The sequence below is a fragment of the Fusarium redolens genome, assembly GCF_020744475.1.
Source record: "Fusarium redolens strain MPI-CAGE-AT-0023 chromosome Unknown BKA55scaffold_3, whole genome shotgun sequence".
In the NCBI taxonomy this organism is placed as follows: domain Eukaryota; kingdom Fungi; phylum Ascomycota; class Sordariomycetes; order Hypocreales; family Nectriaceae; genus Fusarium; species Fusarium redolens.
The window spans coordinates 317,442-345,186 of record NW_025763666.1 but is presented as its reverse complement, the minus strand read 5'-3'; the positions used below and the strand labels follow the sequence as shown (position 1 = coordinate 345,186).

The 27,745-nt window shown below is 49.7% G+C and overlaps 12 protein-coding genes across 12 annotated transcripts; 5 read left to right on the top strand and 7 right to left on the bottom strand.

Moving 5' to 3' along the window:
• Nucleotides 1-108: 108 nt before the first annotated feature.
• Nucleotides 109-1,475, bottom strand: BKA55DRAFT_501884 (uncharacterized protein; the record flags this gene model as incomplete). Its single annotated transcript, XM_046186871.1, has 4 exons — nt 109-288; nt 348-563; nt 675-1,024; nt 1,178-1,475. 4 exons carry the CDS (start codon nt 1,473-1,475, stop codon nt 109-111), a joined length of 1,044 nt encoding a protein of 347 aa, XP_046053524.1.
• Nucleotides 1,395-2,013, top strand: BKA55DRAFT_557021 (uncharacterized protein). The gene is made up of 2 exons (XM_046191755.1): nt 1,395-1,477; nt 1,682-2,013. Exon 2 carries the CDS (start codon nt 1,777-1,779, stop codon nt 1,957-1,959), a length of 183 nt encoding a protein of 60 aa, XP_046053523.1. The 5' UTR covers nt 1,395-1,477; nt 1,682-1,776; the 3' UTR covers nt 1,960-2,013.
• Nucleotides 2,014-2,085: 72 nt separating this feature from the next.
• Nucleotides 2,086-2,418, top strand: BKA55DRAFT_685276 (uncharacterized protein; the record flags this gene model as incomplete). The annotated part of the gene is made up of 1 exon (XM_046198772.1): nt 2,086-2,418. One exon carries the CDS (start codon nt 2,086-2,088, stop codon nt 2,416-2,418), a length of 333 nt encoding a protein of 110 aa, XP_046053522.1.
• Nucleotides 2,419-2,539: 121 nt separating this feature from the next.
• On the bottom strand, nt 2,540-3,674 carry BKA55DRAFT_223214 (uncharacterized protein). The gene has a single exon (XM_046185243.1). It carries the CDS (start codon nt 3,370-3,372, stop codon nt 2,662-2,664), a length of 711 nt encoding a protein of 236 aa, XP_046053521.1. The 5' UTR covers nt 3,373-3,674; the 3' UTR covers nt 2,540-2,661.
• Nucleotides 3,675-3,810: 136 nt separating this feature from the next.
• On the bottom strand, nt 3,811-5,014 carry BKA55DRAFT_685274 (uncharacterized protein; the record flags this gene model as incomplete). The annotated part of the gene is made up of 3 exons (XM_046198771.1): nt 3,811-3,920; nt 3,985-4,547; nt 4,602-5,014. 3 exons carry the CDS (start codon nt 5,012-5,014, stop codon nt 3,811-3,813), a joined length of 1,086 nt encoding a protein of 361 aa, XP_046053520.1.
• A 1,051-nt stretch (nt 5,015-6,065) lies between these two features.
• Nucleotides 6,066-6,929, top strand: BKA55DRAFT_557017 (uncharacterized protein). The gene is made up of 3 exons (XM_046191754.1): nt 6,066-6,371; nt 6,429-6,515; nt 6,566-6,929. The coding sequence occupies exons 1-3, from the start codon at nt 6,287-6,289 to the stop codon at nt 6,604-6,606; spliced, it is 213 nt and encodes a 70-aa protein (XP_046053519.1). The 5' UTR covers nt 6,066-6,286; the 3' UTR covers nt 6,607-6,929.
• On the bottom strand, nt 6,930-9,353 carry BKA55DRAFT_557014 (WD40-repeat-containing domain protein). Its single transcript, XM_046191753.1, has 5 exons — nt 8,888-9,353; nt 8,707-8,832; nt 8,316-8,647; nt 7,144-8,266; nt 6,930-7,097 (listed from the first exon to the last, which is right to left on the bottom strand). The coding sequence occupies exons 1-5, from the start codon at nt 9,084-9,086 to the stop codon at nt 6,934-6,936; spliced, it is 1,944 nt and encodes a 647-aa protein (XP_046053518.1). The 5' UTR covers nt 9,087-9,353; the 3' UTR covers nt 6,930-6,933.
• Nucleotides 9,354-9,471: 118 nt separating this feature from the next.
• On the bottom strand, nt 9,472-10,802 carry BKA55DRAFT_557013 (uncharacterized protein). Its single transcript, XM_046191752.1, has one exon. It carries the CDS (start codon nt 10,329-10,331, stop codon nt 9,840-9,842), a length of 492 nt encoding a protein of 163 aa, XP_046053517.1. The 5' UTR covers nt 10,332-10,802; the 3' UTR covers nt 9,472-9,839.
• A 681-nt stretch (nt 10,803-11,483) lies between these two features.
• BKA55DRAFT_503066 (uncharacterized protein) lies at nt 11,484-13,330 on the top strand (the record flags this gene model as incomplete). The annotated part of the gene is made up of 3 exons (XM_046186977.1): nt 11,484-12,275; nt 12,331-13,204; nt 13,260-13,330. 3 exons carry the CDS (start codon nt 11,484-11,486, stop codon nt 13,328-13,330), a joined length of 1,737 nt encoding a protein of 578 aa, XP_046053516.1.
• A 1,260-nt stretch (nt 13,331-14,590) lies between these two features.
• On the bottom strand, nt 14,591-17,344 carry BKA55DRAFT_685269 (uncharacterized protein; the record flags this gene model as incomplete). Its single annotated transcript, XM_046198770.1, has 1 exon — nt 14,591-17,344. One exon carries the CDS (start codon nt 17,342-17,344, stop codon nt 14,591-14,593), a length of 2,754 nt encoding a protein of 917 aa, XP_046053515.1.
• Nucleotides 17,345-19,202: 1,858 nt separating this feature from the next.
• On the bottom strand, nt 19,203-21,266 carry BKA55DRAFT_534743 (uncharacterized protein; the record flags this gene model as incomplete). The annotated part of the gene is made up of 5 exons (XM_046189622.1): nt 19,203-20,398; nt 20,449-20,597; nt 20,658-20,840; nt 20,900-20,927; nt 21,098-21,266. The coding sequence occupies 5 exons, from the start codon at nt 21,264-21,266 to the stop codon at nt 19,203-19,205; spliced, it is 1,725 nt and encodes a 574-aa protein (XP_046053514.1).
• A 3,621-nt stretch (nt 21,267-24,887) lies between these two features.
• BKA55DRAFT_685267 (uncharacterized protein) lies at nt 24,888-27,745 on the top strand (the record flags this gene model as incomplete). The annotated part of the gene is made up of 2 exons (XM_046198769.1): nt 24,888-25,188; nt 25,242-27,745. The coding sequence occupies 2 exons, from the start codon at nt 24,888-24,890 to the stop codon at nt 27,743-27,745; spliced, it is 2,805 nt and encodes a 934-aa protein (XP_046053513.1).

Here is a 27,745-nt window from a genome sequence, read left to right as displayed (position 1 = left end):
ATAAACTCTCCATCTTGTCGACAACATTGTTTCATGAACAAATCTCAGCATCTGTCAAAATTACCCCCGTTCAACCATCACTAACATCAATATCACTCATTCCTTTCTTCAGTTCTTGCTCTTTTTGACTTTCTGCCACAAGTTGGGCTTCTTGAGGGTTCTTCGAGATTCAATCTTGGTTGAATCTGTGCGTACGATATGAAAACATCCCGTCATCTCGGAAATGAAGCTCATGTCGGGGGAGTTCGATTGCCGAAACCTCTGAGCTCGCACCATAGACTTTTCAACCTATGTGGGCCATTAGTTACTGGTCTTCCAAGGGTCTCAAATCAAGTGCTTGTTCTTACCTTGCGGCCAAGTAGCTGCCACTCATAGAAACGATCAAAGTCACCCCAGCCAAGTCCAACTCCTGGAGGGCGCTTGTATGAAACAATATGGCTGCGGCATGTCGCCGAAAGGATATTGGCGCCCATGTCTGCCGGGTTGATGAATGTTTCAGAATGAGAGATAGTAGCTCCCTGCTGGGAGTCCGGCCCAAGGACGCGGCCGGGTTGCCAATACAGCTGAGGGAGTGGTTCGGCCATTTCTATGTCCATGCTTCCATCCTGTGACTCCTATTTCTCAGGCCTGGAAAGGGCTACTGCCCCGTCGGGAGGGGTCTGTCCTGGGTTGACCGTGATTGCCAGTCCCGATATCTTGATCCCTTTCGCAAAGATATTTGCTGTGCTAAGGAAGGGTTTACCTGCTTCCCAGACATCCTGCAACTTTGGAATGTCACGATGATCGAGATGCTCTGATTTCCTTGGTGGGAAGCAGTCTGGATACTGCACCTCGTGGTTCACATTCTGCCGGAAGGATGCAGCTGGTGGTGGAAGGTTCCTTGCCGAGGGGTAAAAACCAGGATGCTCGGCAGGGCGGTGATGATGATGTGATGAAGGACCCGGGTATCTAAGCACCTCGTAATCCTGGAAAAAGGTATGAGGGTTAAAGCTTTGAAATTTGTTCGAGAACGAGAATGGGTTTTCTCGTCGAAATGGATTGTCATAAATTTCTGGGCGGTCTTGGAAGGACGAAGGCCCGTCTTGAAAGCGAGCCCGTTTCTTTAGGGGATGTTAGTTAAGCCACTGTGAATCACTCGCACGCTGCATCTTTAGGAAAGCATCGCTGGAGGAGAAACTCACAGAGTTGGTAGCCACGTGCCCTGTTCTTAGTATTCTTCCGCAGAAAATGGCGCCGTTGAGATTGTTAATCGCATAGCTCGCATGGTCGTGGCGATCGAACCGAGCCCAGCACCAGCCGCCGTGAGATCTTTCGCCGGCTTCAGGCCAGTAAACAGTGCACGATATGCCGCAGTCCTGAAGAAACTGTTCGAAGTCGATTGGATCGGCATCGTAGTGGACGTTTCCAACATAGATAACAAGGCCCTGAAATTTATCGTATTCTTCCACGTCGCGAGGACGCTTGCGCGTAGCCATGTCTGTCGGAATCAGTATGCACGAGGAGATTTCAGAAAAGAGCGCTGATGTTGTTCCGACTAAAAGAGTGTCATCTCTGCGCGTGGTGAGAGACGGGAGTGTTGGGGGGGGGGGGGGGGGGGGGGGGGGGGGAGGTGTTGAAGGAGGGGGGCGCTCTTTCCTTTTGAAAGATGAGATGAATCGGTGCCTGCCTGCCTTCCACTTACCGCTGGGCAACAGTGCACTGCCTCCCGGCGGGGCAAAAGAAATCCAGGCGTTGAGTGACGGATTTTAATTGATACATTGTTTAATTCGGACTGAGATGCCCTGTGTTCAATACATATATGGTAACTTGGGTAATCCAGACTGTAGACTGCATGACAGAACAAACAGAAAGATTATACAAAGCCTCACACGACTCAAGTCACTTATTAATACTCATCGCATATTGCAATACCTAACACCTAAATCTCAATTTTCATGGCTCCTGATTGTGATCTTGTAGCTGATGTCTGTGGTTGCCGATCAAGTGACGCACGTCTGCATGACTAACAAAGCAACCACAACAATCCGCATCAACAACTTCAGCCTCCCCAACATAACATTTATTTCTCTATTATTTCATCTCAAAATGACAACCAGGAACCTCAATAAAACCTGGAGAGACATCGTATTCGAGCAATACCAAGCCGATCTCGAGGCAGATTCCCCCTTTCCCATTCGCTACCTCATCTTTCTCCACCGATGGAAGAAGGATACCTTCATCAGCATCCCAAACAAGATCGAAATAATGACCTTTCGCCGCGCTATCTTGGACTTTGTACGCTCTAGAGATGGGGAAGAAGATCCCACTTTTAGCAATGAGCATATTTCGGTGTGGCCGCGGAAGACGTTTCGCGAACGTCAGGAAGAAGAGGCTGCAAAGGAGGGCAATGAGACTAAAGAGACTGGGTTCTTGGATTGAAACAATGTCACATATTCTTCTTAACGGCAATGAGCGCTGTCATATGCCATTCATACCCCATGTATGCAATCCTCGAGTTATCAAATAAACGCTAGATTCAGAGTCTGCGCTGTGCTATCTCCTCGAAGTTGACTTCTCTCGACGGAAACTCAAGTGGGATTCCACCATCAACCACCCTCTGACTGAACGTGCTCCTGTGTCGTCTCCCGCAGTATTCGTATCCCTGATGCTAAGCCATATCTTCTAATCAACAGTCTTCCCAGTGAATGGCCAATTGTGCTCAATATGAACCACAATATCCATCCACCCCCTCTCACGAAACTCGGACTCAATACCATCAATGATACCATCCCACTTGGTCTCGTCAGACTCTTCAAGGCATCCAATGTACACGGTGATAGGGTTGTCTTCGGGCTTGGAGAAGCCCCTTCTGGTGAGGGCGAGAGTGCTTAAATGATCGCGTGTTGCATTGGAGGAGTCGAGATGGCGCTTCGCAACAGCACGAATGTCGTCCCATGGTAAATCTTCCTCGACAACGCCGATGTACACCGTCTCGTAGTTTTCCGGTGCTATCATCTCAACGTGGAGACCTCTGTGGATTGCGCTTTGGAAGTGTTTTTTCATGGCATCCACGATTTGTTCGACCGTTTGCGCCCACTTTGTCTTGCTGTCTTGCTTCCATGGTGACTTGATCAAGACAGTTGGGTTCGTTCGACGTACGACCAGTTCGATTTCAGTCTCTGGCCCTGAGATTTTGTTCTTCTGGAGGATTTTCTCAACTCGGTCGAAGATCTCGCCTTGTCGATCGTAGATACTGGATGGTAGTTGCGCTCGTGAAACGTCTAGGGGCAGTCGTGGAAGGGAAGGCCAGGCGGCGCGATATCTGATGCAAATAACGGGCTGTTGAGTGTCCATCGCGATGGGCGGGTAGATTCTGGGGGCGGGATAGTCCATCTTGATCGATAATTATGTGTGATGACAAAACTAAATCAATCCGGGAGAAGACTTCATGTCCCTTATATACTCGAACTCAGTCCAGGCAGGATCACAATTCACGCAACTTCCTCTCCAGTGACTCACGAAACTTAAACAAAACGCTTTGTTGACGCCAATGCCCTAACCTTAACATCCATAAATCTATGTTACACGTGCCCAGTTACTGCTTTCCATTATCCCTCAACCTTTTTCACTCGATGACACATTCATACGGGTTCGCAAACTGCCCAAAACGCACTCATCGTTGGCCTAGAGATCGGAAATAAATGCACACATATCAGACTCTCATTTCTGTCCCGGTTTCCCTTTGTCCGTGCTTGTGCTTGTGTTTGTGTTTGTACTCAGAGGCGCCATTGGAATCGTTTGGCGCGGAATATTAGGTCCAACGACGGGGTACTACTCTGGTCGTGGTCTCTTCGCCCCATGCGGGTTGCCCCAGTCGCCGCCGCCCTGGTTCTGGTTGAAGCCAAAGCCGGGGTTGAAGTTGGGAGGCATGCCTTGGAAGCCTGCAGTATATTAGCTTTGCACTCAAATAGGCTCGTTTGTCGGGCACTAATAAGGATCACTCACCAGGCATACCGTTAGGTCCCATCATGCCCATGCCCATGTTTCCAGGCATACCCATAGGCATCCCACCCATAGGATTCATACCCATCATGCCTCCTCGACCACCTCGCATACCACCAGGGCCTCCGCGCATGCCCCCTCCCATCATACCTCCGCGGTTGTTGAAGCCAAAGTTACCACCACCGCCACCGCCCATGGGTCCATTGTATCCACCTCCCATGTTATTGTAACCACCCATATTGTTGTTGTTGAAGTTGCGATTGTAACCACCTTGGGTCATACCGCCACGGTTGTAGCCGCCACCCCTTCCTCCTCGGAAACCACCACCAAAGTTACCGCCCATATGGCCGCCTCGGTCATTGTTGTATGAGCCGGATGGTGCACGGCTTTGATCCTTGCCTCTGGCAGGGGCATCTTTGGGGAGGGTTTTGAAGGGGTTGTTGGTAGTGGCCCAGTAGGTCAAGGTGAGCTTCTTCTGGGCCCCTTGACCTTCAGCTAGAATCTGTTCGATACGACGCTTAGTGGCAGTAGATGCTTGAGGCGAGTAGAACTCGATATAAGCTTGGCTACAAATCTGTCAGTCATCTGGGTCCCGACACTTGGAGCTAAGAATTTCGTACCCCTTGCTTTTGCCATTGACCTTGTGTTCGCTGAAAGTGATATCCTTAATCTCATCTTCGCAATCGGCTTCTCGCGCCCAACCTCGAATGTCATCATCTGTGTTCCACCAGTTAAGTTCCGAGATCATGAGCGCAGTTGTGGCAGATTGGTCAACTGGTCGGCCATCATCCTCCTGTTTCCTCTTGGTCCCTTGTTGAGAGCCATGCGCTTGATGATGACTTGAATCGTGGCTGCCCCCCGCATGGTGGTGGTTGTCGGCATGGTACTCTTCCATGTTCTGGTCGCCATGGCTATCCCTTCGATCATCGCCTTGGTGATGACCCTGGTTATTGTCATCGCCTCGGTGGGCATCTTGTTGATGGTCGTTGCTCTCATCGCCGTAGATATCGATCTCAAAATCTTCTTCAGCCATGTTTACTGACTAAAAGCACTTGGCACAGATTAATGCCGTGCAGATATCTGGGGAGTAAAGAGGATATTGTCAAATGTGATAATTAGGCTGCCTGCGAGATACAAGAGTTGGCCTCTGGTCTTTACACATAAGTTATCAGCCATTGAACGTTCCATCGCTAACAAACGCTGCCCACAAGACTCAGAGGCCTTGTACACCCGAGAGAAATGAATTGGACTGGAAGCTTGCAATACGTACACTCCGCGTAACAAGATTGGGGTCCTATTATAGGTATAACCCCCTGATAAGATGGTTCTTGACTCAAAGATGCGATACTGAGGACGAAGCTCTGTGCTTGCAATCCTCGCTTTCTAGCTCCCGATATTCCGAGCGAGCGCTCAGATACAGATGGGGAGCAACGGAATAGAGGATGCCGTCAGCCCGATCAATCTCCTCCTTTCCTAAACCTCGATTTCGAAACAGACCGCGATCGAATTCGTTTGCGAAGAATCGCCTAGTTACAGGGATCTACGTGTGTTAGTTGTCCCAATGTTCGATCGCCAACGGCCGTGTTCAAGCGTCGATTTTGGCTGATGATTGAAATCAGGCTCTGGCGCGCTCCAAGCTTGATCGCAAACAAGAGAGGTCGAATGGGCAATTTGTTGTAATCAAAGCGTGAGAAACACTTTGAAGCTTCGGCCTAGGCTCGTTGTGAGAGTGGAGGAGGATGGAAAGATGAAGGGAAAGAGGGTTAGCGGATGACGGAAGAAAGAAGAGAGCTTCACGCTTTCTTTTCTGGGGAAGAGCTTCGCAAGCAAAAGCACTGCAACTCGCGGAAGCTGGCGTCTACCTGCTAGCGCCTGCGCGTTTGGGGCCCGGGGAAATAAGCTGGGAAAGAGAGCAGGCACAGGCACACAGATCCTTCCCCACAGGCCACCTGACTCCACTGAAATGTAACTGTCAGACAAGTCAGGTCCAGGTCCCGGGTCATCTCTCGGGCCGAGCGAAAATCAATCTGGCCTTGCCCCAATTGGAAATTAGGTAAGGTAATTGTTAACACGTCGACGCATCAGAGGAGAGGCCAGAGAACAGAGCTGTGCTGTCCATTAGATTAGCTAGGATCACCACCAAAAAGAAGTCCCCTTTAAACTTCAACTCTCCTTTCTTCAACCCCTCGCGACTCCGACTCAATTCGACGATTCTGCCTTTTCTTCTACTCAACAAAGCTACATCTCTTCTTTCGCGGCATCTAATTTTAATAACTCCCCTTTCTTTTCCACATACACACACAATATGTCCGACCAGGTTCAAGAGATCCTCGAGGTTCCCTCCGAGTTCGTCAAGGACGGAGTTCAATTCGTGCGACGATGCACCAAGCGTATGTCGACTCATTGCGCACTCACACCTTTACTTTTACTAATATACTACTCTGCAGCTGACCAGAAGGAGTTCCTACGACTCTGCCAGGCTGTTGGCGTTGGTTTCCTCATCATGGGCGCTGTTGGCTACGTTGTCAAGCTGGGTATGATATCCAATTTCCTCCGTGTGTAACATTGTCTAACACGTTCCCAGTGCACATTCCCCTCAACCACGCTCTCGTCGGTAGCGCATAAACGATCACACGATCAGGCGATGAAGAGATTCTGGATAGTGGCGACTTGACAATCCAAAAACCCGCGCTGCGGGGGTGGAAACGAGGGCGATCACAACAATTTTCTTGCTGCGAGTACGTTCAATGGGGCGGAGTTAAATGAAATTATGGCGGGCACGCGACACACTTCTTACGCTGGAATTTGATCGAGCGCCGTGAGGATGAGAAGGATGTGCTTTCACGTCTAAGGCGCGGTTTGCATGGGGTTGAGAGATATCCTTTACAAGACTGCTGGCTAAGGTGACCAATTGTACAAAATATATCCAACGTTATTTCTGGCAAACTTGACCTAATGCACTCCATATGTTGAGTTCTGATATAGCTCAGGTTGTTCCTTGAGCAAGTGGTTGACACTCTGGCCCATTGGTGGTTCTCCTTCATCGTCCATGTTCTCATTATGCGAATGTAGCGTGCATGTTCCTCTTGCCATGTTATACCCATTCCAAGCAGACGCTATTGATGTTAGCTAATGTTTTCAGGTGAAAATGGGGGAACATACCAACAAGGAGAGGGGCAGTGGGATGCCAGCTCGCATCGCGGACGCAAGTGCCCCAATTGCCTGGCTCATCGAAATGATAGAAGCGATGTCGATTGTCCATTGGCCGAGTGCGCATGGTAGCTTTCTTGACATCCACAATTCCAGCCAAGCTTGCATCCATGTTCCAAATGTATACCTTGCCATCGGTGCTGCCTGAGTATACGTATCGTGAATTAGTGGACGACGGAGGTGAAAAGTGGCATCGAATAAGAGTTCGAAGGACTTTATGGCCTCGGAAGGTCACAAGCGAATTATCATGGGGGTGCACATCCCAGTCCTCGTCGTCATATATGCCACCCCGGTAATCGAAGCCACTGGTGTTCACATGTGCTGTAGGATCAAGTTCGTTGTATCGATCGGTTGACATAGCCATACGTATATCCCATAATTTCATCGACTGGTCTTTTCCGTTACTGAGAATATATCGTCCATCTCCCTTGCTGTCGATGTATGTCAAGCCTTCGATGTGGCCGACGAAAGCGCCAGCTTCTCGGTTATCGCCCATGCTTCGCCGATCCCAGACTTTGATCGTTGTATCGTCGGAACCCGAATAAAGAATGTGCGGTGACATCTTGTCAGCAAAACATACAGCGTTGACATCGTCCGAGTGGCCGCGGACGTGGTGGAGAACTGTTCGCGACTCGATGTCATATACCACGATTGAGTCCGCGCTTGTTCCAGCCACCAGTTCTCTTCCATCACCTGAGAACCTAACAGACCAGATACCGAAGCCACGTCGCCCATGCCATCCGTGCCGTGGCGGACCGTCATCCAAATCCAGTGTATAGGGATCCCCAGTATCGCTGGGATCTGTAGGAGCTATGGAGACCATAGTCTGAATAGAAGTGTATGCGAGCCATTTGTTGTCAGGACTTAGAGACGCATCTGTGAGTGTCCATTGTCCCCAAGGGTAGCTGACTGTCTTATAATGCTTCCAATTGTATGGGCTGGAAGTGTCGTACATTCGAACTTTGAAGTCTTGAGAGCAGGCGAAAAAGAAGTTTCCATCGTCCGAGAACTGTCCAGAATACACAGGGTCATCGAAATGAATAATTTTTTCGGCTCTCGTTTTTGGTAGTAAACTCTGGACACTGTCAGCCAAATCGCATTGATGGAAAGGTATGGGTTCATGCCTGGTTGATAAGAGCATTATTTCGTATCCGATCTTCACGATTCCCCAAAGCCAACTCCCGTTCGAGCATCCTCGTAGCAAGTGGCCTCCTCGCTCTGAAGTTATAGTTATTTGCACCAAATGCTCCTGATCGCATAAGCTTCATGCCCTGCTCACTTGGCACTTTCGGAAAGCGATTTGGGTCCTTGGGCGTTCGACGTCGGTTGAAAGGCCAATTATTTAAGAACTCGGCGTCATCCCCAGGATTATCTTGGAAAAGAACACTGGTAAGATCCGGGCTCTGCATCAAGGCAATAAGTTGTCTCCGAGTTAGTAGTCCTGTTCTAGCACCAGCTAGTTTTATCCCCAGTGTCAGTCATATCTTTCAGAATCATTGAAACCCCGAGACTTACTCCGTACAATGTTTACGAGCCGTTGCGTGTCAGTAACTCCTTCAATGTCGTCCTCGTCTTCGTCTTCGTCCTCGTCGTCATCACCTCCATTCTCCATCAAGATTTCGATGTCACGATCATTGGCACCTATATGCTGCGATTAGTGAAACTTGGTATGACTCAAGCAACGGTTTAATCTTACCTTGAAAGTCGTCTTCATCTTCTTCATCGGGTTCATCCTCATAGTCTGGGTCTTCCTCATCCTCTTCTTCATCTTCATCCATTTGATAGTACCAAGCCGGTCCCTCCGATGATTCATGTGTGCTCTCATTACGGTTCTCTTCGTCACTTTGATCCACTGAAAGCGGTCGCGAACTCCTCTCTTCTTCGAGAGGAGCCATGTTTGAAGTGGGTGATGTTTGGTGAGACGTATGAAGGTCGAGATGAAAGCCAGATAAAGAATGCTTGCTAAGCACGAGACCTTGGAAGGGCGATACGGTGAAGATAGTAGTGAATGTGATCGAAAAAATGATAAAGGAACTATTTTACAGGTTACATGCGAGTTTCGGGCAATACTGGTCTTCACGGAGGTCACGACGGGTTAATAAATTATCAATGATGCGATGAGTGTGATGCTTTAAGACAGGTACTGCATCTGTTGGGTGAAGTCAACTTAGAATGGAGGAGCTCCCGGAGCTTGTGACGACATCAGCCGGAGATAAGATAAGCCCCGCGATAAGCTACCCTGGACTCAACATTCTGGCAAATTGGAGTTTACAAGAATCTCATGTTTTGATATCAACTGCATATTTCTGGACATTTCAGGCAGGTAAAAGGATACATAAATTACACAGCATAGTCGATTAAATAGTATGCAAAACTGGTGGAAGGTCAGAACTACACCAATTTTCATTTGGGAGTGCAACAGAATAATTTGATGACATCTACATTATCATTGTACTACTGAGGATATGTGCTAAGTTGACCAATATGTTGACTGGTACAATAAAAAAACGAGTTTTGTCAACTCACCAGAATACCTGATATGTGCTTCTTGCGCCTGACTGACCTGGAGTAGTTTACCTCAGTGCAGATTGGTTCAGGACTCATTCTTCCATCACATTGAAAGAATACTTTAGACCACAGTGATCGCTTCAAGGAACAACACGTCCATCCTGACCTGTAATATTATGAGGGTGTAAAATCTCAATACCAACCGACCGTAGCCTAAGCATAGCGACCTTGTCCAATCGACGAGCTGGGAACCTTTGCTTTCCATCAACGCCCCAAGTGAAGCCTGGCTGGGAGTTATGAAGCTCAACCCAAGCATCCACAAGGCCATTGTCTTGAATCAGGGTATCGTCCCGAGGAAGAACGGCGTTGAAGTCACCAGCTACCAGGCCACGCCCAGCTTCTCGCAAAAGTCCAGAAACGATTGACAGTTGTTCAGAGCGTTTCGAAGGCTGAAGAGGGTGTGAGTCGAGGTGCACATTTATAAGTCGCAACTGAGATGTCTCATTTGATGGTGACGAGGGTACAGAGGCATCGCAACAAAGAGCGTCCCTACCAAAGCGACTGGGATACTTGACTCTCCAGACTGGTCCTAGGCTTGAGCTGTTAAATCGGTCCTTTGATAATAGCATCATGGTCGCGAAAAGATGACCTCCCCAGTTAGTCAAGTCTTTCTCGCTTGAGTACCATGATTGGCGGATCCGGGGGTGCTCTAGGTGCAGGCTTGGAGACTTCTTGGAAAAAACATGATATCAACGTGGTGTAAGCCAAGAATATGAGATACGATGGCTTCCGAGCGTTCAACTGAGAACTTTTCCCCTGCGTCAATGTTCCAAGAAACAACTGTGAGGTCCAGAATTCTATTGCCGACATCCGATGCTGCTTGGCAGCTCGTGTTTGAGGTTTCAACGACAGCCCAAGATTCAGTTGATGGAATGAATTGGTGCCAATTTTGGTGCCACGATTCGTTAGTGGACGCAATGCCTGAGGAGTCTCTGCCGAGAGCACGAGACTCGTCGTTCATGATTTTAATATCAGGAAATTGCTTTTTGCATGCAGCAAATAAATGAATAGTGTTGTTCTTCGGATGTGTAAATGAATGACCCCCTGTTTAGCATCATGGAAATGCCACTTCGGCCCCTGAAGCTTGGGTAAAAATACCTGGCCCCTAGGCTACATAAGGCTTAGTGCTCCACGGCTGGGGCCACGTCGCCACAGAATTCGGTCGTCCTAGGGTCCTTCTCCAGCAGGGTGATACCCCTGTAGCCATTATTTTAGGCCCGTTCAAGGCTGCAGCTGTTGGGAAGGAGCAGGGAGAGAGTTTCCTCCATCGTATCGAGTACGGAGCGGATCTTCCATTTGATTGCCCCTATGTAAATCCAAACCAATCCAAATCATCCAATTCAATATCCAAACCTCCATCTTCATTCCAGTTCCAACCTTTCAACTCCCTTTTTGTCTCTTTAACTCAAGTAGTCAACGTGTAGCTCGATCTTTGCTCCGCACGTTGATCGCCTTGTGGGAGACCCCTTTCTCATTCCTTGGTGTCTGTAACTGTCGGAAGTCAGCATCAGGGCCATCTCCGCAAAGTTTATTCTACCTACGGCTACCTTACACGCGACTTCGATTGTCGCAAGGTTGTCGGCTCCAAACTTTACTGATCAACGATCCTTTTCGACACTCTGCTCCTCCTTTCGAATCGCGGCCTCGACCGCCGACAGTTTTTGCGACCTAACGATCGAATCTCTGTCTTGTCAACTCAACAATAACGATCCCAACTGCCCATCATGAAGATCCGAACCACACACTCGCCTTTGATCCTTCTCCTGCTCCCTGCTGTAGCAAATGCGCTTTCTAATGACATTGCCGACCTACCTGCTCCAGGAGCTGCGATTACAGAACAGACCGATGGCCTTCCGCAGGCTGGCGTAAAGCGTCATGATATTCCAACGAAATATGCCCCGGTTGATGGCAGAGACGGAAAGCCTCACCATGGACCCTTTATCGAAATAGATGATCACAAGAAGACTCCTGAAGTGGCCCTTGATGCTGGATCCGATACTGCAGCGGGATCTGGCCCAGGAACCGGAGCTGGTGCTGGAGCTGGTGCTGGAGCTGGTGCTGGAGGTGGTACCGAATCCAAAACTGGAACCGAGGCTGCTCCCAAAATCGACAGCAACCCAGATTCCCTTCCTGGACTTAAAGGCCGACCCGAAGACCCGACTGTCGTAGATGGCGAAAAGATCCCCGAAACCAATGATGGCGTCATGTTTGACACTAACCGAGTCCATGCTCAAGAAGGCACTACTGGAACCGAAGGCGGCGTGACTGAGAGGTACAGAGCCCGAAAACTTGAAGAGGATCTCGCTGGCGAGGAGACCTTCAGGAAACCCTCATCACCTAAGGAGGCGCCCCCTCTGCCACACAGTGAAGAGGAAAAGATTCGCGCTTCTGGTGGGGACAAGGTCAAGGAGCTTGGCGACGAGACTGGCAGCGCGAAGCCAGAAGACGTTGTGCCCAAGGCTGCAAAGCCTGTCATCAGCAATGACGATAAGCATGACTACACCGCGGGACTGGAGGTAAGCAAGAACTGCCATCCGTTATATCCTAAATCAATAACTAACATTTATACAGAAGCCTGCCGATCTCCCCAACCGACCTGTTGGACAGAACACACCCGTCCAAGATTCTACAAAGACTGAGCCCATCGATCTGAGCCGAGGAAAGACACACGATGGACACCATGATGAAGAGAGTATTATCCAACCATTCCACTCTTTTGTGCTATCCTTCACCATGATTTTGGTCTCTGAAGTTGGTGACAAGACGTTCTTGGTTGCAGCTCTCATGGCTATGAAGCACGACCGTATGGTTGTATTCACTGCTGCTTTTGGCGCTCTCCTTGTCATGACTGTTCTTTCGGCTGTTCTGGGTCATGCTGTTCCTACTCTCATTCCTAAGCGTGTCACCAGTTTCCTCGCTGCTGGCCTCTTCTTCGTTTTCGGTGCGAAGCTGATGCGAGAGGGTATGCTGATGGACCCTAATGAGGGTGTCTCTGCTGAGATGCACGAGGTTGAACAAGAACTTGCTGAAAAGGAGAAGGAAATGGGCCGAAAGCGAGGTGATTCGGTGTCTGCTTACACTCTTGAGATGGGTATGAATGGCAATGGACGCAGGTCTCGACCTAGCAACCGTCTGATGTCTCCTCCTCGATCACCTTCTCAGTCTCCTGTACGAGACGCTCGCTCTGGCTCAGGTGCTGTTGCCAGCATTGTTCAGGGTGCTACCAACCTATGCTCTCTGCTGCTAAGCCCTGCTTGGGTTCAGACCTTTATCATGACCTTCCTCGGCGAGTGGGGTGATCGAAGTCAAATTGCTACTATTGCCATGGCAGCCGGTCAGGATTACTGGTGGGTGACCTTGGGTGCTACGTGCGGCCATGCCATCTGCACTGGTGTTGCTGTTATTGGTGGTCGAGCTATTGCTGGCCGAGTTAGCCTGAAAGTTGGTAAGTTAGCAATCTATAATTTTCTTGTTGAATCAAACGAGCTAACATACTTTAGTCACTGTCGGCGGTGCCGCTGCCTTCCTTATCTTCGGCGTTATTTACCTCCTGGAGTCTCTCTACAGCTAGAGGTGCCCTCTCGAATGCCAAAATTTCTTTTCTCGCTAATAGACCACGGTTTGAGGACCTATCGTCATCTGAGACCATTTGCCTACTTGACGCCTAACTCGTTGTAATATTTAACGGCCTCTCTCTTTTTTCTGACAGGAACAAGCGACCAAGGGACCAAGATCTTCAGGCGTACTCTGCTGGGGTAGATCTTTTGTATAATTACGTGGCTGAGACAATCTCAGCCTCATATTCGATTCAGTGCACATGGACACTGATCCCCTTAACCAAGACGTGTGGCTTGGAGTATTGGGAAGGGGAATGAAGACTAAGAAAACAAACGCAAGGGAGGAGCACGAACTGGAAAGGAGGTGAAAAAGGGAAGAGAATCAATTGGACTGTTCACCAATTCTTTGTACGAAATGTTGGGAGTTGCTTCAAGCCTTGTACGAAATGGAAAGGAATGAGCCTGAATGATATTCATGGATTCGAGCTACGATTAGTTGTAAATAGCTGCTGTCTCGGTATAGCCGTGATGATACATTAATGTACGACGAGGCATTACAAGACATGTCCGAACAAGAATAATGACTCGTTTTGACATCACGCACATTTGCATATAGGCTTCTATGGGGTCATCATCATCAAGTCACTGCAAAAATGATATTGAAAAGGAGCCGGTCATTTATTCCACCCGCCATTCATTAAATCTGCCAGAGGTATATCCTTCTATCATCTGTCCTTGATCAGCGACCGGACCCAAACATCCTTCAAGCTCGCATCGTCTCCCTTTCCATTGACACACCCACCAACAGCTAAGCACGACTCTGACAACTACCTCAGATCTGGGCCAGAAACCCCCAGCTATGAGCAAACTTTGACAAATTCGTCACCATCAGTGAGTGACCTTTCATTTTCTTCATGATAGACCTTTGCAGTCTCTCTTTTCCCACCGTAAAACAAGGCAGTAAAAACAACATAGCAAGAATGAATAAAAGCAAAGCAAAAATAAACCTCCTCAATCATCATCAAGGTATAGCACGTTCCCGAATTTCCAACATTGGGAATACATGTGTGGTATCTGACAGTCGATCTCAAACATCTTGATGTGCTCTCACATGTCGTTACTGAATCAAATAAATTCTCGTGACAATTGACATTGGACTGGTGGCTTCGATATCTCTATACTGGAAAAGATGCGCTTCCTTCAAACGTTTCTGTCGTCATTCGTATTATCCTCCCCCATCATGATATGGAGTTCTGGGTATCGTAGTCTGACGCTCAATCCTCATCCTCTTCGTTGATTGGGGCAGGAGTTCGTCGCTCCGTACGCCTCTTAGGTCGTCGGTGTCGTGAACTGCTGATGTTACTGGCCGAATCATCAGGCATGATGTCGACATCATCAAATGCCCAGTCATCGTCACTTCCCGGATCACGATCGCTTTCGCCAGCCCAAGCCGGGCGCTCATAGCCCGAAGCTTGGGAGTTTCCGGAGTTGGGGCCGGACAGCACGTCAATACGACGGCGGTTTTGCAAGTTCTGCATCAAAGCAGCTCCTCGCTGACGCAGTGCATTCCGGACAACTTCGGCCTTCTTATGCAACTTCTCGAAGGCATCCTCCAAAGTCTCCATTCCCTTATAGATCTCTCGTTCAATTTCTGCAATGGCTGCCATCTCCATCTCCTCATCGTTTGAGACGGCCTGTCGACTTCCGGGCATCCCTGTAGTGTTGACACTGACGAATGAGGCTGGTGTTGTGCCTCGTGAGTAGACTGAAAAAGGAGTCGTGTTTCTCGAACTGAACGACGATGAAGCTCGAGGTCCAGGGCTCATCGTTCGTGTGTTGTAATAGGCACTAGCGGGGGTCGGTCCGCGTGATTCAGGGTGAGGAGTTTGCGGCACATCATCATCAGCTCCTGACCAGAGGAAGCCATCGAAGCGACCAGAAATAAGAATCTCCCATTCTGAATTGTTGATGTTGGAAAGTGCAACGAGGAGATCATGCGTATGCGGGTTCTTAACCAGATACGTAGCCGATTCAGCGTCTCGTGGTACTTGCTGCAATCTGTATAGCCGCTGCAGGGCCAGGCCGGTCTTGATGAGGAAATCTGTTCGTGGTCGATGTCCTGGTGTAGGAGCACGAACTGACGACTTCAGCTCCTTCGAGCCGGTCATGATAGCGTTAAAGTAAGGGCGGTCCTCTGGGTCAAGGTTTGTGAGAATAGCAAAGGACAAGGTCTCGTCATCGACATCTTGGGGAGGTGGCACTGGTGTTTCTCCAGTGTTGGATAGCCATCGGTCCACAGCAGAGCGAACTTTCTTCGACTGGCGGAGATAGTGCTCCCTAAACTCCTCCGCAATATCAGGGTCCAGTTGGACAGGCGACTGAGGTCGAGGAGGCCTATCACCGGAGATTTCAGCAGCCTTGGTGCCAACTTCGGCAAGATCAAAGGGCGGCCACTGCGGGAGGTCAATTCGACCGCTCACCCACTCTAACACATCACCCCAGTTGAGACCATCGTGAATTTCATGAGGGTTATCGCACATGATACAAGTGCAACCATGAGGGGGCAGGTCGCGAGAAAAGACATTCTCGAGGCGGTCCAACAGCCTGCGAGCAACAGAGCGGTGTCCGGTAGCGACAGCAATTGAGCCCTGCTTGCTGAGTACTGTGTTGTACTGGTCCAATAGATTATGGAAGGGAGCAAATAGAGTGTCTGTGCCGACCAGAGGAGGGTTTGAAGGTCGGTTCCCATTCTGACGGGGCAAAACAGAAAGGAAGTTTTTAGGGGCTGTGTAAGCCAGGCCACCGTTCTGAAGCAAATAGTCGACTCGTGGCATATCGTGAACATCGAGCGCGGGAGGGGGAGGAGGTGGCGGAGGCGGAGGAGCAGCACCAAAAGCAGACGCAGGCGTTGCTGTCTTTGAATGCAGGTTCGAATCGACGTCTTGGACATCAACGACTGAAGGAGTCTCAGGCTTGGCATCCGGGTATCCATGAGGAAAAGGGGCTTGGGTTGGTGTCCTGGGAGATGAATCCTGAGCGCTTGAGGGAGAAGATGCTCCATCGACATCATACCTTCTGTGGCTTCGAGTCGATGAAGTCCGATGCACAGAGCGATGAGAAGAACTAGATGCCCGGGACTCAGAACGGCGAATCTTGTCGCCAGAGCGGCGCGACGAAGATTTGACATAGGTAGCTTGGCTCGAGACTCCAGACCGACGACTGACGCGGGAGCGCTCCTCGTTTCGTGATGCCGAGCGAGAATGACTGGATACTCTCGACTTTGGCTGTTCAAGACCAGCCTCGGATGCTGGGAGTTCTTCTGTAGGCGTTCGGATCCTTGGAGTTTCCTCTCTGAGTGTCTCAACCTTTCGTGTTTCATCCTCGGGGGCTTCCTCTTTGGGAGACTCGTTCTTGGCTGGGTCCTCTGGCGTCTCCTCGTTCACAGCGGTTTTATCCGCATCCAGATCAGTTCGGGGTGGACTGAGCGGCACATCTGGGTTGCCACTTTCAGAACCCTTGGGGGATCTGGAATCTTCTGTAACTGGAGCATCCGTCGGTTCAGGAGTAGGCGGTTTGGGACTACGCTGGCGAGGGAGAGATAGGGAGTCGCGACTAACGATAGCCTCCTTACTGTGTGCCTTGCTGAAAGACGGGTAAGGCATTGAGATGCGATCAGAAAGAATAGATGTGGCAGCTGTTGACGTCCTGGCCATGTCTGAGCTAGCCAAGTCACTGGTCGAAGCTGCGCGGTGATGACGGTGTTGGTGCTCGTCACTGTCTCTTTCCCTACGGTGACGGTGACGGCGACTAGATGTGTGAGAAATGGTGTCGCTCACCTCACTGAGCTTGCTTCTAGAAGATCGTGAGGTGCGATGTCGGCGACGCTCGCGGTCGGGGTCCCTATCCTTTTCCCGATCATGATCTCGGTCGCGATCTTTGCGGTCCTTTCGTTCGGATTTGGAGCGTCTTGCCTTTTCGCGCGGCCGCTCATCGGCTGGGACCTCGACGTCGTGGTCCTTGGAGGACATGGTGGACCATGGAGATGTGGTAAGAGTACCGTATGGCAGATAGTGATTTCGCGGTTATTCGTGATTGTCGTCGATAATTCCAAGGGGTGTTCAAGAAAGCGGTCAAGAATAGTGGGCGCAAGGAGGAGTCGATAATGATATCGCCGTATGACAGGGGAAAAAGCGAGGATTAAGCAAAGTGAGATTCAGGCTGTAAAAGTGAGAATAGTGGTAATGTTAGGCGAGTTTGGTTACAGCGAAGCAAAGCAAAGTCGTGAAGAGGGGATGGTTGTACTGGCTGTAGAAGTGCGTGAGGTGAGGCGCATTGAATTGGATAGAAGCAAGCTAAGCGCAGTGTCAGGCTCGGCTTGGTTGGTTCATTCCCTGCAGCCCAGGTCTCAGGTCAGGTTCCGGGAGAAGAGTCAGGCACTAAGGCAGGACAGAAGGACCCTCAAGACATGCATTTCATCCATCCATTCCTTTCCTTCTTCCTATTTCTCACCGTCAGAAGCACGGTTGTAGTGAGATGCGGGCGATTAACTCAATGTTTCCTGATTTAGAGTCGCCTATTAGCTCCCCAGCCTGCGATTTAAAAACTCGTTTAATAGGGGATCGGAAAGCTTGGACTTTCACTGGGGAGTGATTCAACAGCGGTGATCAACTGAAACTGTAAGGGATGGATCCTACAAAAATGATGTCAACCTTTAGAGGCTTCGAGACCAAGAAAACCAGTAAAAATCACAAGCAAATCACCACCAATTTTTTATTTCTCGTCATTGACAGAGCCACCACAAACACACAAACGCATACGCAATCTTCATTCTACACAGCCCGATTATGGAAGCTCCCGTTTATCCCGTCTCCCGTGGCCCGGCCCCTTGGGGAGCAAGAAAACTTCTGCTCTTTAACTAAGGTGCCAAAAGTCTTTAGTCTAAAGGGCTCATTAAGTCTATGTCAAACTTGCCTAAGTCTTTTTGTCGCTTGGGATCGAGGTCTCAAGTTTTCTTACCTCCCCAAGGCCCGTTCCCCAAATTCTGCTGTGGAGCCCAACTTTGTTGAACAAAACCAAAGCCGAGCATGGGCACACCCATTAAAGAGATTTACAGGGGAGTGCTGTAGATGCGAGGTTGGAGGCTGGGCACAGAGTGAATGACGACCAACCACCCTTCAACATCTTAACCGCCTGTCCACCCCTGGTAGAAGCATATGGAAGCCATATTTAGAACATGAGAACGTGTGACAGAGGCCTTTGTGTTAATATCATTCATTCCTTAGAGAATGCAAAACGGTATGCTAGACTAGATTCATATGACTCAGAAATATCTCATCTCCATCCACAGCTGCCACGCATCAATCTCCATCTTAACGGCCCATATTCTCACTCAATTCTTAGCGGTGCTGCCCAATCCTTCAACCAACGATTGATTAAGCGCTCAAACCGTCACGAGTTCCTGCAACATCCATTCACAGGCTAACACAACTGACAACCGTCACACTATCATTGGTGATAGGCCGCCGAGTACGCAGCCCACGTATCACTTGCATATGCTTGCTTCTGAAAATAGTTTGATCATGATCTTCATTGTATCGATCCTAATATATCCCAATACATCTTCGTCATCTAATTGATCCAGGAACGTGATATAATTCACCACGTTCGCGCTTCTTTTCCCCATCCGTCTCATTCAAATTAACGCCAATTCCGTTTATCACTTGCGCTGTTATTTGCAAATTTTCGTAGAGCGAGCGGTATAATAGATATTCATACCACGACGCTGCTTTTAGCCACGCCACCCATGCGCATCGAAGCGGTAGGCAGATGTAGCTTGCGGGTATCTCCCTCGGCTGAATCCCGAGATAATTCGTCCAAAATCATCATTTACAGGCGGTCGAGAAGACCGTTGCTCTCGAGGAGCAGAACAATCTGATGCACAATGGATCGGACGTTCTGCTTCTCAAGGTCGACGACGAGGTCGGGCTTGGCAGGGGCCTCATAGGGGTCATCGACACCGGTGAAGTTCTTGATATCACCGCGGCGAGCGGCAGCGTAGACACCCTTGCGGTCAGTCTTCTCACAGAACTCGAGAGGAGTGGCAACGTGGACAAGGAAGAAGGGGCCGGACTTCTCGACGAGGTCACGCGCAGCCTTGCGGGCCTCCTCGAAGGGAGCAATAGGAGCAGCGATGACAGCGGCACCAGCCTTGGTCAGCTCAGAGGCAACAAAGGCAATGCGCTGGATGTTGAGGTCACGGTCCTTGCGGGTGAAGCCAAGCTCGGGAGAGAGCTCGTGTCGCACGTTCTCACCGAGAAGCATGGAGACGGGGCGACCACCACCCTGGTTGAGAGTAGCTTGAAGAGCACGAGCGATTTGGTCCTTTCCGCTGTTCTGGTAACCAGTCATGAAGACAGTGAAACCCTTCTCAGCAGGGAGAGGGTTCTCCTCACGAAGAACCTTGACGACCTCGGGGTAGGAGAACCACTCGGGGATCTCCTTGCCGGTTCGGAGACGGTGTCGGAGCTCAGTACCGGAGATGTTGAGAGTGCGGGTACCCTCGGGGATCTCGTTGACGGGGAGGTACTCGTCGGAGTCGGGGAGGTAGATCATAGCCTGGAACTCGACCATCTTGATGCCAAGCTCCTCCTGGTGCTCCTGGACGAGGACCTGAGCATCATAAGGGCCGTAGTGGTCCTTGCCCTGCTTGTTCTTTCCGGGACCGGCGTGGTCACGACCAACGATGAAGTGGGTAGCACCGTGGTTCTTTCGGATAATGGCGTGCCAGAGAGCCTCACGGGGACCACCCATTCGCATAGCGAGGGGCAGAAGAGCGAGAGCAGCCATGCCGTTGGGGTATCGGGGCAGAAGAGCCTTGTAGACACGGACACGGGTGAAGTGGTCAATGTCACCGGGCTTGGTAAGACCGACGACGGGCTGGATCAGGACGTTGGCCTGTTGGGAGCGGGCGGCGCGGACCGTCAACTCACGGTGAGCTCGGTGCATGGGGTTTCGGGTCTGGAAAGCGACGACCTTTTGCCAGCCGAGCTTGTTGAAGTGAGCGCGGAGCTCAGAGGGAGTGACTGGTAGTTGTTAGTCTCATGTTGCCTCTCAATTGCTCGTAGTGACTTACATCGGAGGTCGAGGAAATCGTAGTGCTCGAGACGGTTGATAGCCTCAAGCTTACCACCAACGTAGAACTCCTTAGCGGTGTCGAAGAGGTATTTGACACCGGGGTGAGTGTCATCGTCGCTGCCGAAAACCTTCTTGGCCTCGTTGACCCTGTTGTATCCGTATTAGCACCAATGCCACATGCGAGTGAGAGTCGTTATGATCACGTACTTGTCAGGTCGGTAGACATCCTCAACAGTCAGGATAGCAAGGTTTCGGTCGTCACGGAAATCGCGGAGAGTGATGCGAGCACCAGCCTTGATACCGAGCTGGTCGATCTGGGCCTGGTCAACATCGAGGTTGATAGGCATGGAGAAGAGAGCGCCATCAGCGAGACGGTTGTTCTCAACAACGCTAGAAGACTCTGTTAGCTTATGAACGAAGCCATTGAATGATTTCACAATTCAACTTACCCATTGTAATCCTTCTCAGTCAAGAAACCTATAAAATAACCAGTCAATCTCTATTATTTCTCACTCATGATAGAATCGTCGCCGTCGCAAAGTGCCCGCCGGAGCCGGAAGATGCGGGGGCGGGGCACCGAAGTCAACCCCCCATCATCACAGCGGGGGAAACAAAAGATCTTCACAGGTAAAGCAGGAGGCGCATACCTTCGAGAGGAGAGAAGCCACCGTTGAGGATCAGCTCAAGATCGCAAAGGTGTCGCTCGCTGAGAGTAAGAGCGGGGAGCTTCTGAGACTCAGCCTCGAGCTCGGCCTGGCGAGGCAGATCGCGAGCGAAGAGGTCCTTAAGGACACCACCGTGAGGAGTGTTGGCCATTGTGATGTGAAGGTTTTGTGGTGTTTAGGAGGGAGGAAGATGAACGGAAATGTCAAAAACCGAGTCGTGTCTCGGGGTTTTGTAAAAGAAAACAGAAGTTGGAGCACGCAATCGTGGGGGTCAACGATTGCACAGGTGTTACTCGGAGGAAGACGACGACGAACAGACCAGAAACAGAGGACGAGAAGAATGAGAATGAGTAATAGGAGAGGAGGATGTGCTTTGATTTTAAATCCACTACCTACCAGCGGGATATAGAAAAGTACCTTGATCTTCAAGCCCATCCACTACAGAGAGTACGGATACCACATCCACCTCAATATTCTTACATCCACCCTGTCATGATTAGTCCCCTCTCCCCGTCCCCTAGCTCAGACGATTATTACTGGGGTTAACTGGACCGGAGGGGTGTGTATGATGCAGCGAGTAAGGGAAGAAAAAATTGCGTTTCCATGGGCAAAACGGACGAAATCGGCCAATGCACCCAATCCTCATCCTCTGAACGTATCCTCACACTCGAAAAGAGGAAAAAAACAATGGGGTCGTGGTTTTAGCTCTCAATGACGTGCTCGGAGCTTGAGGCTTATACATGCCGCCGACGACCCAGAAGACCAATCAGAGACGACATGACCGGGCAAGGCGGCACTAGGTCGTCGGAGCATCGCTCTCGGCGGCGTTGGAGGGCATGGGGGGATCATGATGAGAAACTTGAGTAGATTCTACGTTTTCCGAGGAGTTTATTGAGGTTGTTACAGGTGCAATGGGTTGAGATACGGGCGTTGATGTTGCGGCTTACACGCTGAAGAAATGTCCATGCTCGGAACTCGCAACACATCAAAAGGCGATTACAAAGCGGAACGAGATGCACAACATGGATTGGATTATCATTTTCCTATTCGAATCTCTCATGACCAATTCAGTTCCTGGTACCTTGGAAGCGGCAAGGAAACTCTTCAAGTGCTGCTACAGCTGCAGAAGGGTCCCTCTTTAGCCCCCTGGTTACGCTTCTGTATCCATCTTCAGCGCAAGGGTAAACGAAATAGATTCAACGGACATGTTCCATGGCATGACCAATCGACCACCCATTCATCCACATGTAACCCACGGTATGCATCTATATCCACTAATGGTTTGCTTGCAAAAAGAATCGTGGCTTGTTGAGGCTTTACAAGATGTTCCCTCCTCCGGGTATCTCTTTCAAGCTGACTTGTCTTGTCATGATAGTATTTGAGTTTGAAGCAGCTTAGACATGAAATCTCTTTAACAACGCCTTGAATATAATTGCCTCCCCGATCCTGATCCTCCGTAGCCTTGCATCTATACGGTTGCTAGGGGGCATTTATTCAGTTTCCACCGACTGGGGCGTCAAGTTTCCCCGAGTCAATGCGGTTGTCGGGCGATCGCCCGGCAAATGGGGAAAAGACGAAGCACGCCTTTTTTTCATTTCCCCTCAGTCATGATGGATCAGAGATCTTATCTTAGTAATCACGCAATTATGTGACGTTGATACGACACTTTTGAAGGCTTTGACTGATCGGCAAGGCCACGCGGAAGCAAATATCTTCAATTTGGAGATCGATTTTTTTTTCCTGCAGGGCAAATCCTAAAAATTTCCCATCAGGCTCACTCGTCTTCTCTGAGATCTGGTCACGATCCAAGGGTCTATGATTACAGGCTAGAGGTATGGCTGGACAACATATCCAGCTTCGCAAGGTACCGTTTGGAGCCTTCCGAAATTCTGTAGGAGGCCCATATTGGATGTGAGGTTGGTGTCATTTGTTGAGTGATTGCTCTTCAATTGAGTTCTTCCTCAAGATAAGCGTACATAGTATGTTCTTGGCAACACCCCTGGTGACCTGGAATGAGCTTAGAATACTCATACAGATACTGTATATCAGGTAGTACACAGTGAGGATGCTGGAGAAACGCGACAGCTGACAAGCTTGCCTCATTTTGTGGCATTTAGTCGCAATCGTCCGCCAAGACCCCAATCCCACGATCTAGCCCCATTCACCCACCCGCATCTTGACGAGGAAGCCAAGAGTCATTGCTTGGGTCAAAGCTGCGACCGACGGTCCGAAAGCTGGTTATATATAACGCAGACATGCCCTTTTTTGAAGCAACTCTTCTGCTAATTGTACACCATGAAGACTAATGTCCTGGCATTGTTGATGGATAATACCAATATCCAGTATTGTAGATATGCTTTTCTGCGACAGGAAGAGCGGTATTGACCAAAATATCAGTGGGATAGCTTGCTGGATTGGAATGAAAGACAATTTGCCAGAGATTCTCTTAACTTGGCACATGACTCCAGTCAATTATCCAGACGTTCTGGGGTAAGTTCTGTAGAGGACGCTGCAAAACGTTTCGTTTGCAACGCTCTATAGCCGCTATTGACATGATGCATCACTTTCACCTCTCTCCAATCAAAGGACAATCCAAGAGCTGCCAAGTTGCAGAAAACAGTCGCAATCGTTGCAAGCCCGACACGTGGAAAGGGCAATTCCCCGCCTCTTAATTTTTAGTTTTGGAGAAGCGTTGCTGGCCAATCGATAACAGCCAACTCCCCGATGGTGACGCCAGAAGCCGGTGAGAGCGAGCAAAACCTTGCTATACTGAGTCGTGTAGTGAGTACTCAGAACGAACTTTCGGTGTGAGCAATTTGCAGCAATTTGAGTGAATTGATTATCTTGCACGAAATATCAACCTTTAGAGAGATAGGACTTCATCAATCAAGAGAGGACTTTTGTCTGGGGTTCGGGTCTAGAACATGTCGTGATGGAAGAAGATGCCGAAAAACGATAAGCGCGGTCAGGTAAATTGAAAGTATTCTCGCTACTGCTCACGCCAAATTTAGTGCGTGCCCAGAAAATGTGGTTGGATCAAACTTCTCCAAGATCTAATCCCAACCTTCCCTGTTTCCGTGCATTTACCAAGATTCAATACTTGGTCTAGTCTCAAATTGCCGTTGTTTTTCTTTTGACTCAAACAGAATAAGCTCTTGTCTCTCATTGAATTCAATACCTCTCTCTCGGCCTGTTGCGAATTAAATCTCGAATCTTTCCTCTAATTAAAACCCCTGCAGCTACCATCCCGTCAACCTTAATTCCCGCCCGCCGTGAGGTTGCCGATCTTTAGTGGCTTCTCCCGGCCGCTGCGCCACTGTTGTGTCTCTCAAAGTCTTGGGGGGTCACACCTACGTCAAACAAACACGAGATTTTGCATTGGCACAAAGAACACCAAGCGTTAATCTCCCGCGAGTAACTTGGCTTCTTCTCCCTCCTCTGCCTAGTTCAACCTACGTATGTTCGATCATCGACAAATTTTCGTTTACGTTTTTGCGACGAACCCCTTTACGCCGTTATAGCCGCATGCGAAATTGTCAAAATATTGCTCGAGAACGTCAACTACCTATCTGAGACCTGCAGTTCCTGATCTACATGCCCGAATCGACCAAATTTCCACCACCGAACTCCTCAACGACGTTACACACTCCCTTCACTCCTACACGATAATATTCGATCCCAAAGAGAGTGACGACGATATCGTGAAAACTGCCCTGGCGGGCTTGCCCGCTTTCCGCATCTTCCGACCCCCTTACCACATCTCATCGTCAAGATGTTCGCGACACAACGGCCTCTCACAGCATTGTCATGCCTCCTCTCCGCCCTGAGCGTTATACCAACTGTATGCGCTCAAGATAAGGTTTACATCAACGGAACTGGCGACAATGGAGTTTTTCACGAACGTCTCGATGTTAGCCGGACCCCATCATTATATACGGGCGACTTTGACGACTGTCTGAATGATGGAAGCCTGTTCAATGTGACGGGCTTCGACACGGCCTATTATTCTGATAACCTCACTGTGTCGTTTCACGTCTATGGGAGCACCAACATTCGCCAGGAAAGTGTCATGAGTATGTTGCGAAACTTTATTACGCCCTGCCTGAATAGTCTAACCAGATTCTAGTGCATCTTTCCATTGAGGTATACGGAGAAGAGCGTTTTAACAAAACATACGACCCGTGCGCAGAAAACGTCACAAGCCTTTGCCCGTTGAAGGCCGGTGAACCCATCGAGGCATACATTACAACTTCAATATCTGCCAATGACATTGCGGGTATCCCGTCGATTGCTCTCAACATTCCCGACCTGGAAGGATACTCGCGCCTCCGGATCTTTGCCAACTCAACACAGACAGAAATTGGATGTTTCCAAGCTACTATGAGTAACGGAAGGACCTTTTCACAGCCTGAAATTGTGGGATCAATATTGGGAGTATTCACTGTGTTTGCGGTATTGGCCTCATTTGCGACAGCCATCTATGGCGTTCAGATCCCGCATATAAGAATGCACTACGCCCATTCTTTTTCGATTCTGATCATTTTTGAGACCTTTCAATCAATCTTCTTTTCCGGGGCACTATCTGTCAACTGGCCTGCCCTGCTTCCTGCTTGGTGGAGTAACTTCGCCTGGACAGCTGGCATGTTTGCAAGCCTCGACATGATTGATGCCATCAGCCCATTTGCTGGCGTCTCTGGGAATGCCAGTCAAGTTGGCTCTGCAGGGTCGATTCCCATCAACAACGGTGGTGGACTTGCGCAGCAGATCTTCGGCCGAAGCCTTGGAAGTCGATCTGTTCCTCAACTGGAGAGTGCTGTTCACTCGTTAACCCGTCGCCACGATTTCAACCCTAACAACCCATATGACTATAACTGGGCTGGTGAGCCTCGAAATCCTGGAATGCCACTCCCAGGTGACTATTCTGGCTTCCCTGGTGTACTGTCTGTGGTCGGCATCCCTCGAAACGACGCGTTCATCATTGGTCTCATCTGGTTTCTTGTTGTCCTGGCAGCCGTGGCTCTATTTGTGGCATCGTCCAAACTCGTGCTTGACTTGTGCCGCAAATTCAAGCTAATCAAGTCCGATGGCTTCGACTTCTTTCGTTCACATTGGCTCGGATACATGGCCGCGGGCCTACTTCGAACGCTCTTTATCGCTTTCTTCGTCATGATGACACTGGCGATGTTTCAGTTCTCTATCAACGCTCCACCGGGCCCGACTGCTATTGCTGCAGTTATTTTCGTCATGTTCCTGGGCTTTGCTGGTCTAACAGCGTATGCTTGCTCATCCAGGCTACGCGAGGGCAAGTACGAGGTTGTGTCCGATACGCTTCGCTTTGAGCAAGGATTGATCCTCAAGAAAATTCCATTTGTGGCAACGACACTTGAAAGCTCCATCGGCGAGGAGGAACAGGCTCACAAACCACGCCTCTTTGCCAGCCTGCCTATCCGACGCATCAAATTTGTCGACAAAGACCCCGAAAGGCCCAAGGTTCACCAAGACGAGCCCTACATCAAACGTTACGGATGGCTTTCGGCACGATACCGACTCTCCCGATGGTGGTTCTTTACAGTCTACTTGGCGTATCAGTTTATCCGAGCATGCTTCATTGGCGGAGGTCGAGCAAGCCCCTTGGCCCAGGTCTATGGTCTCTTTGTCTTTGAAGTCGTTGCTTTGGCTATTATCATCAAACTCAAGCCTTTCGAAGGATCTCGCAACACGACAGCGGCGATTTGGTTACTATCGATCTCGAAGATCGTCACCACTGGCCTTTCCATTGCATTCTTGAAATCCCTCGACCTCAGCCGCGTTGCAGCAACAGCCATCGGCATGATCATCCTTGTAGTTCAGTGCTTCCTTGCCGCAGCCATCTTGGTCCTGATTGTCCTCGGAATGATATCGACGTGGATGTCTTTGTCTCGTAACCGCGAGGATTTCCCAGAGAAGATTGACGATTTGCGAGTAAGGTACTTCGAGCACATGGAAGATAGAGCAGGTACATCAAAGCCCAAGGAAGACGAAGTGGATGAGCTTGCGGAGTTGTCCAAGTCCATCTTCAGCGTCAGCAACGTTCGACGCAATACCCAGAACAATGCGTTCCCAATGGTAGAGGGTTCAAACTCGCAAGTCCCATCTCATCCAGCGCATCCACTCAACCGACGCAGGGCAAACAGTGGCGGCTCGAGTCGTTACTCGGTCAATAGTTTGCCTCGAAGTGGCCGTACCCACCGTGCGTCGTGGAGTGCGAAAGACTTCGCAGAGTGGGATGCCGACATGAATAGGGGAGACACATCTCGAATGAGTCGCATGCGAACTAGCTCCCTGCGTATGCAAGCATCGAGGTACTCTGGTAGTCGGCCACCAATGACACCGACTCGAGAATCCGCCGAGTTTCCTCGGGTGAGTATTAATACCATGAGCCCAGAGGACAAAGATGCGATCGTGCAAGACAAGATCGAGGAGAATGCTGCTACACCAAAGAGAAGAAAGAGGACTGTAAGCTGGGCAGATCAGAGTTCAATCTGCGAGGAGCCCATCAACGAAGCTCAGAAGGTGGACGATAAGCCACTCGAGAAAATAGACTCGACAGGTGGTCGAGAAGAAGAGGCCAAGCCAAAACCTGAACAATAG

Coding starts and splice junctions, on each gene's coding strand:
- BKA55DRAFT_223214 (XM_046185243.1), bottom strand. CDS start 3,372: ATGGACTATCCCGCCCCCAGAATCTACCCGCCCATCGCGATGGACACT.
- BKA55DRAFT_557017 (XM_046191754.1), top strand. CDS start 6,287: ATGTCCGACCAGGTTCAAGAGATCCTCGAGGTTCCCTCCGAGTTCGTC. Junction 6,372..6,428: donor CGTGCGACGATGCACCAAGC/GTATGTCGACTC, acceptor ACTACTCTGCAG/CTGACCAGAAGGAGTTCCTA. Junction 6,516..6,565: donor TGGCTACGTTGTCAAGCTGG/GTATGATATCCA, acceptor ACACGTTCCCAG/TGCACATTCCCCTCAACCAC.
- BKA55DRAFT_557014 (XM_046191753.1), bottom strand. CDS start 9,086: ATGGCTCCTCTCGAAGAAGAGAGGAGTTCGCGACCGCTTTCAGTGGAT. Junction 8,833..8,887: donor AGATGAAGACGACTTTCAAG/GTAAGATTAAAC, acceptor CGCAGCATATAG/GTGCCAATGATCGTGACATC. Junction 8,648..8,706: donor GCTCGTAAACATTGTACGGA/GTAAGTCTCGGG, acceptor GGATAAAACTAG/CTGGTGCTAGAACAGGACTA.
- BKA55DRAFT_557021 (XM_046191755.1), top strand. CDS start 1,777: ATGCCCTGTGTTCAATACATATATGGTAACTTGGGTAATCCAGACTGT.
- BKA55DRAFT_557013 (XM_046191752.1), bottom strand. CDS start 10,331: ATGATGCTATTATCAAAGGACCGATTTAACAGCTCAAGCCTAGGACCA.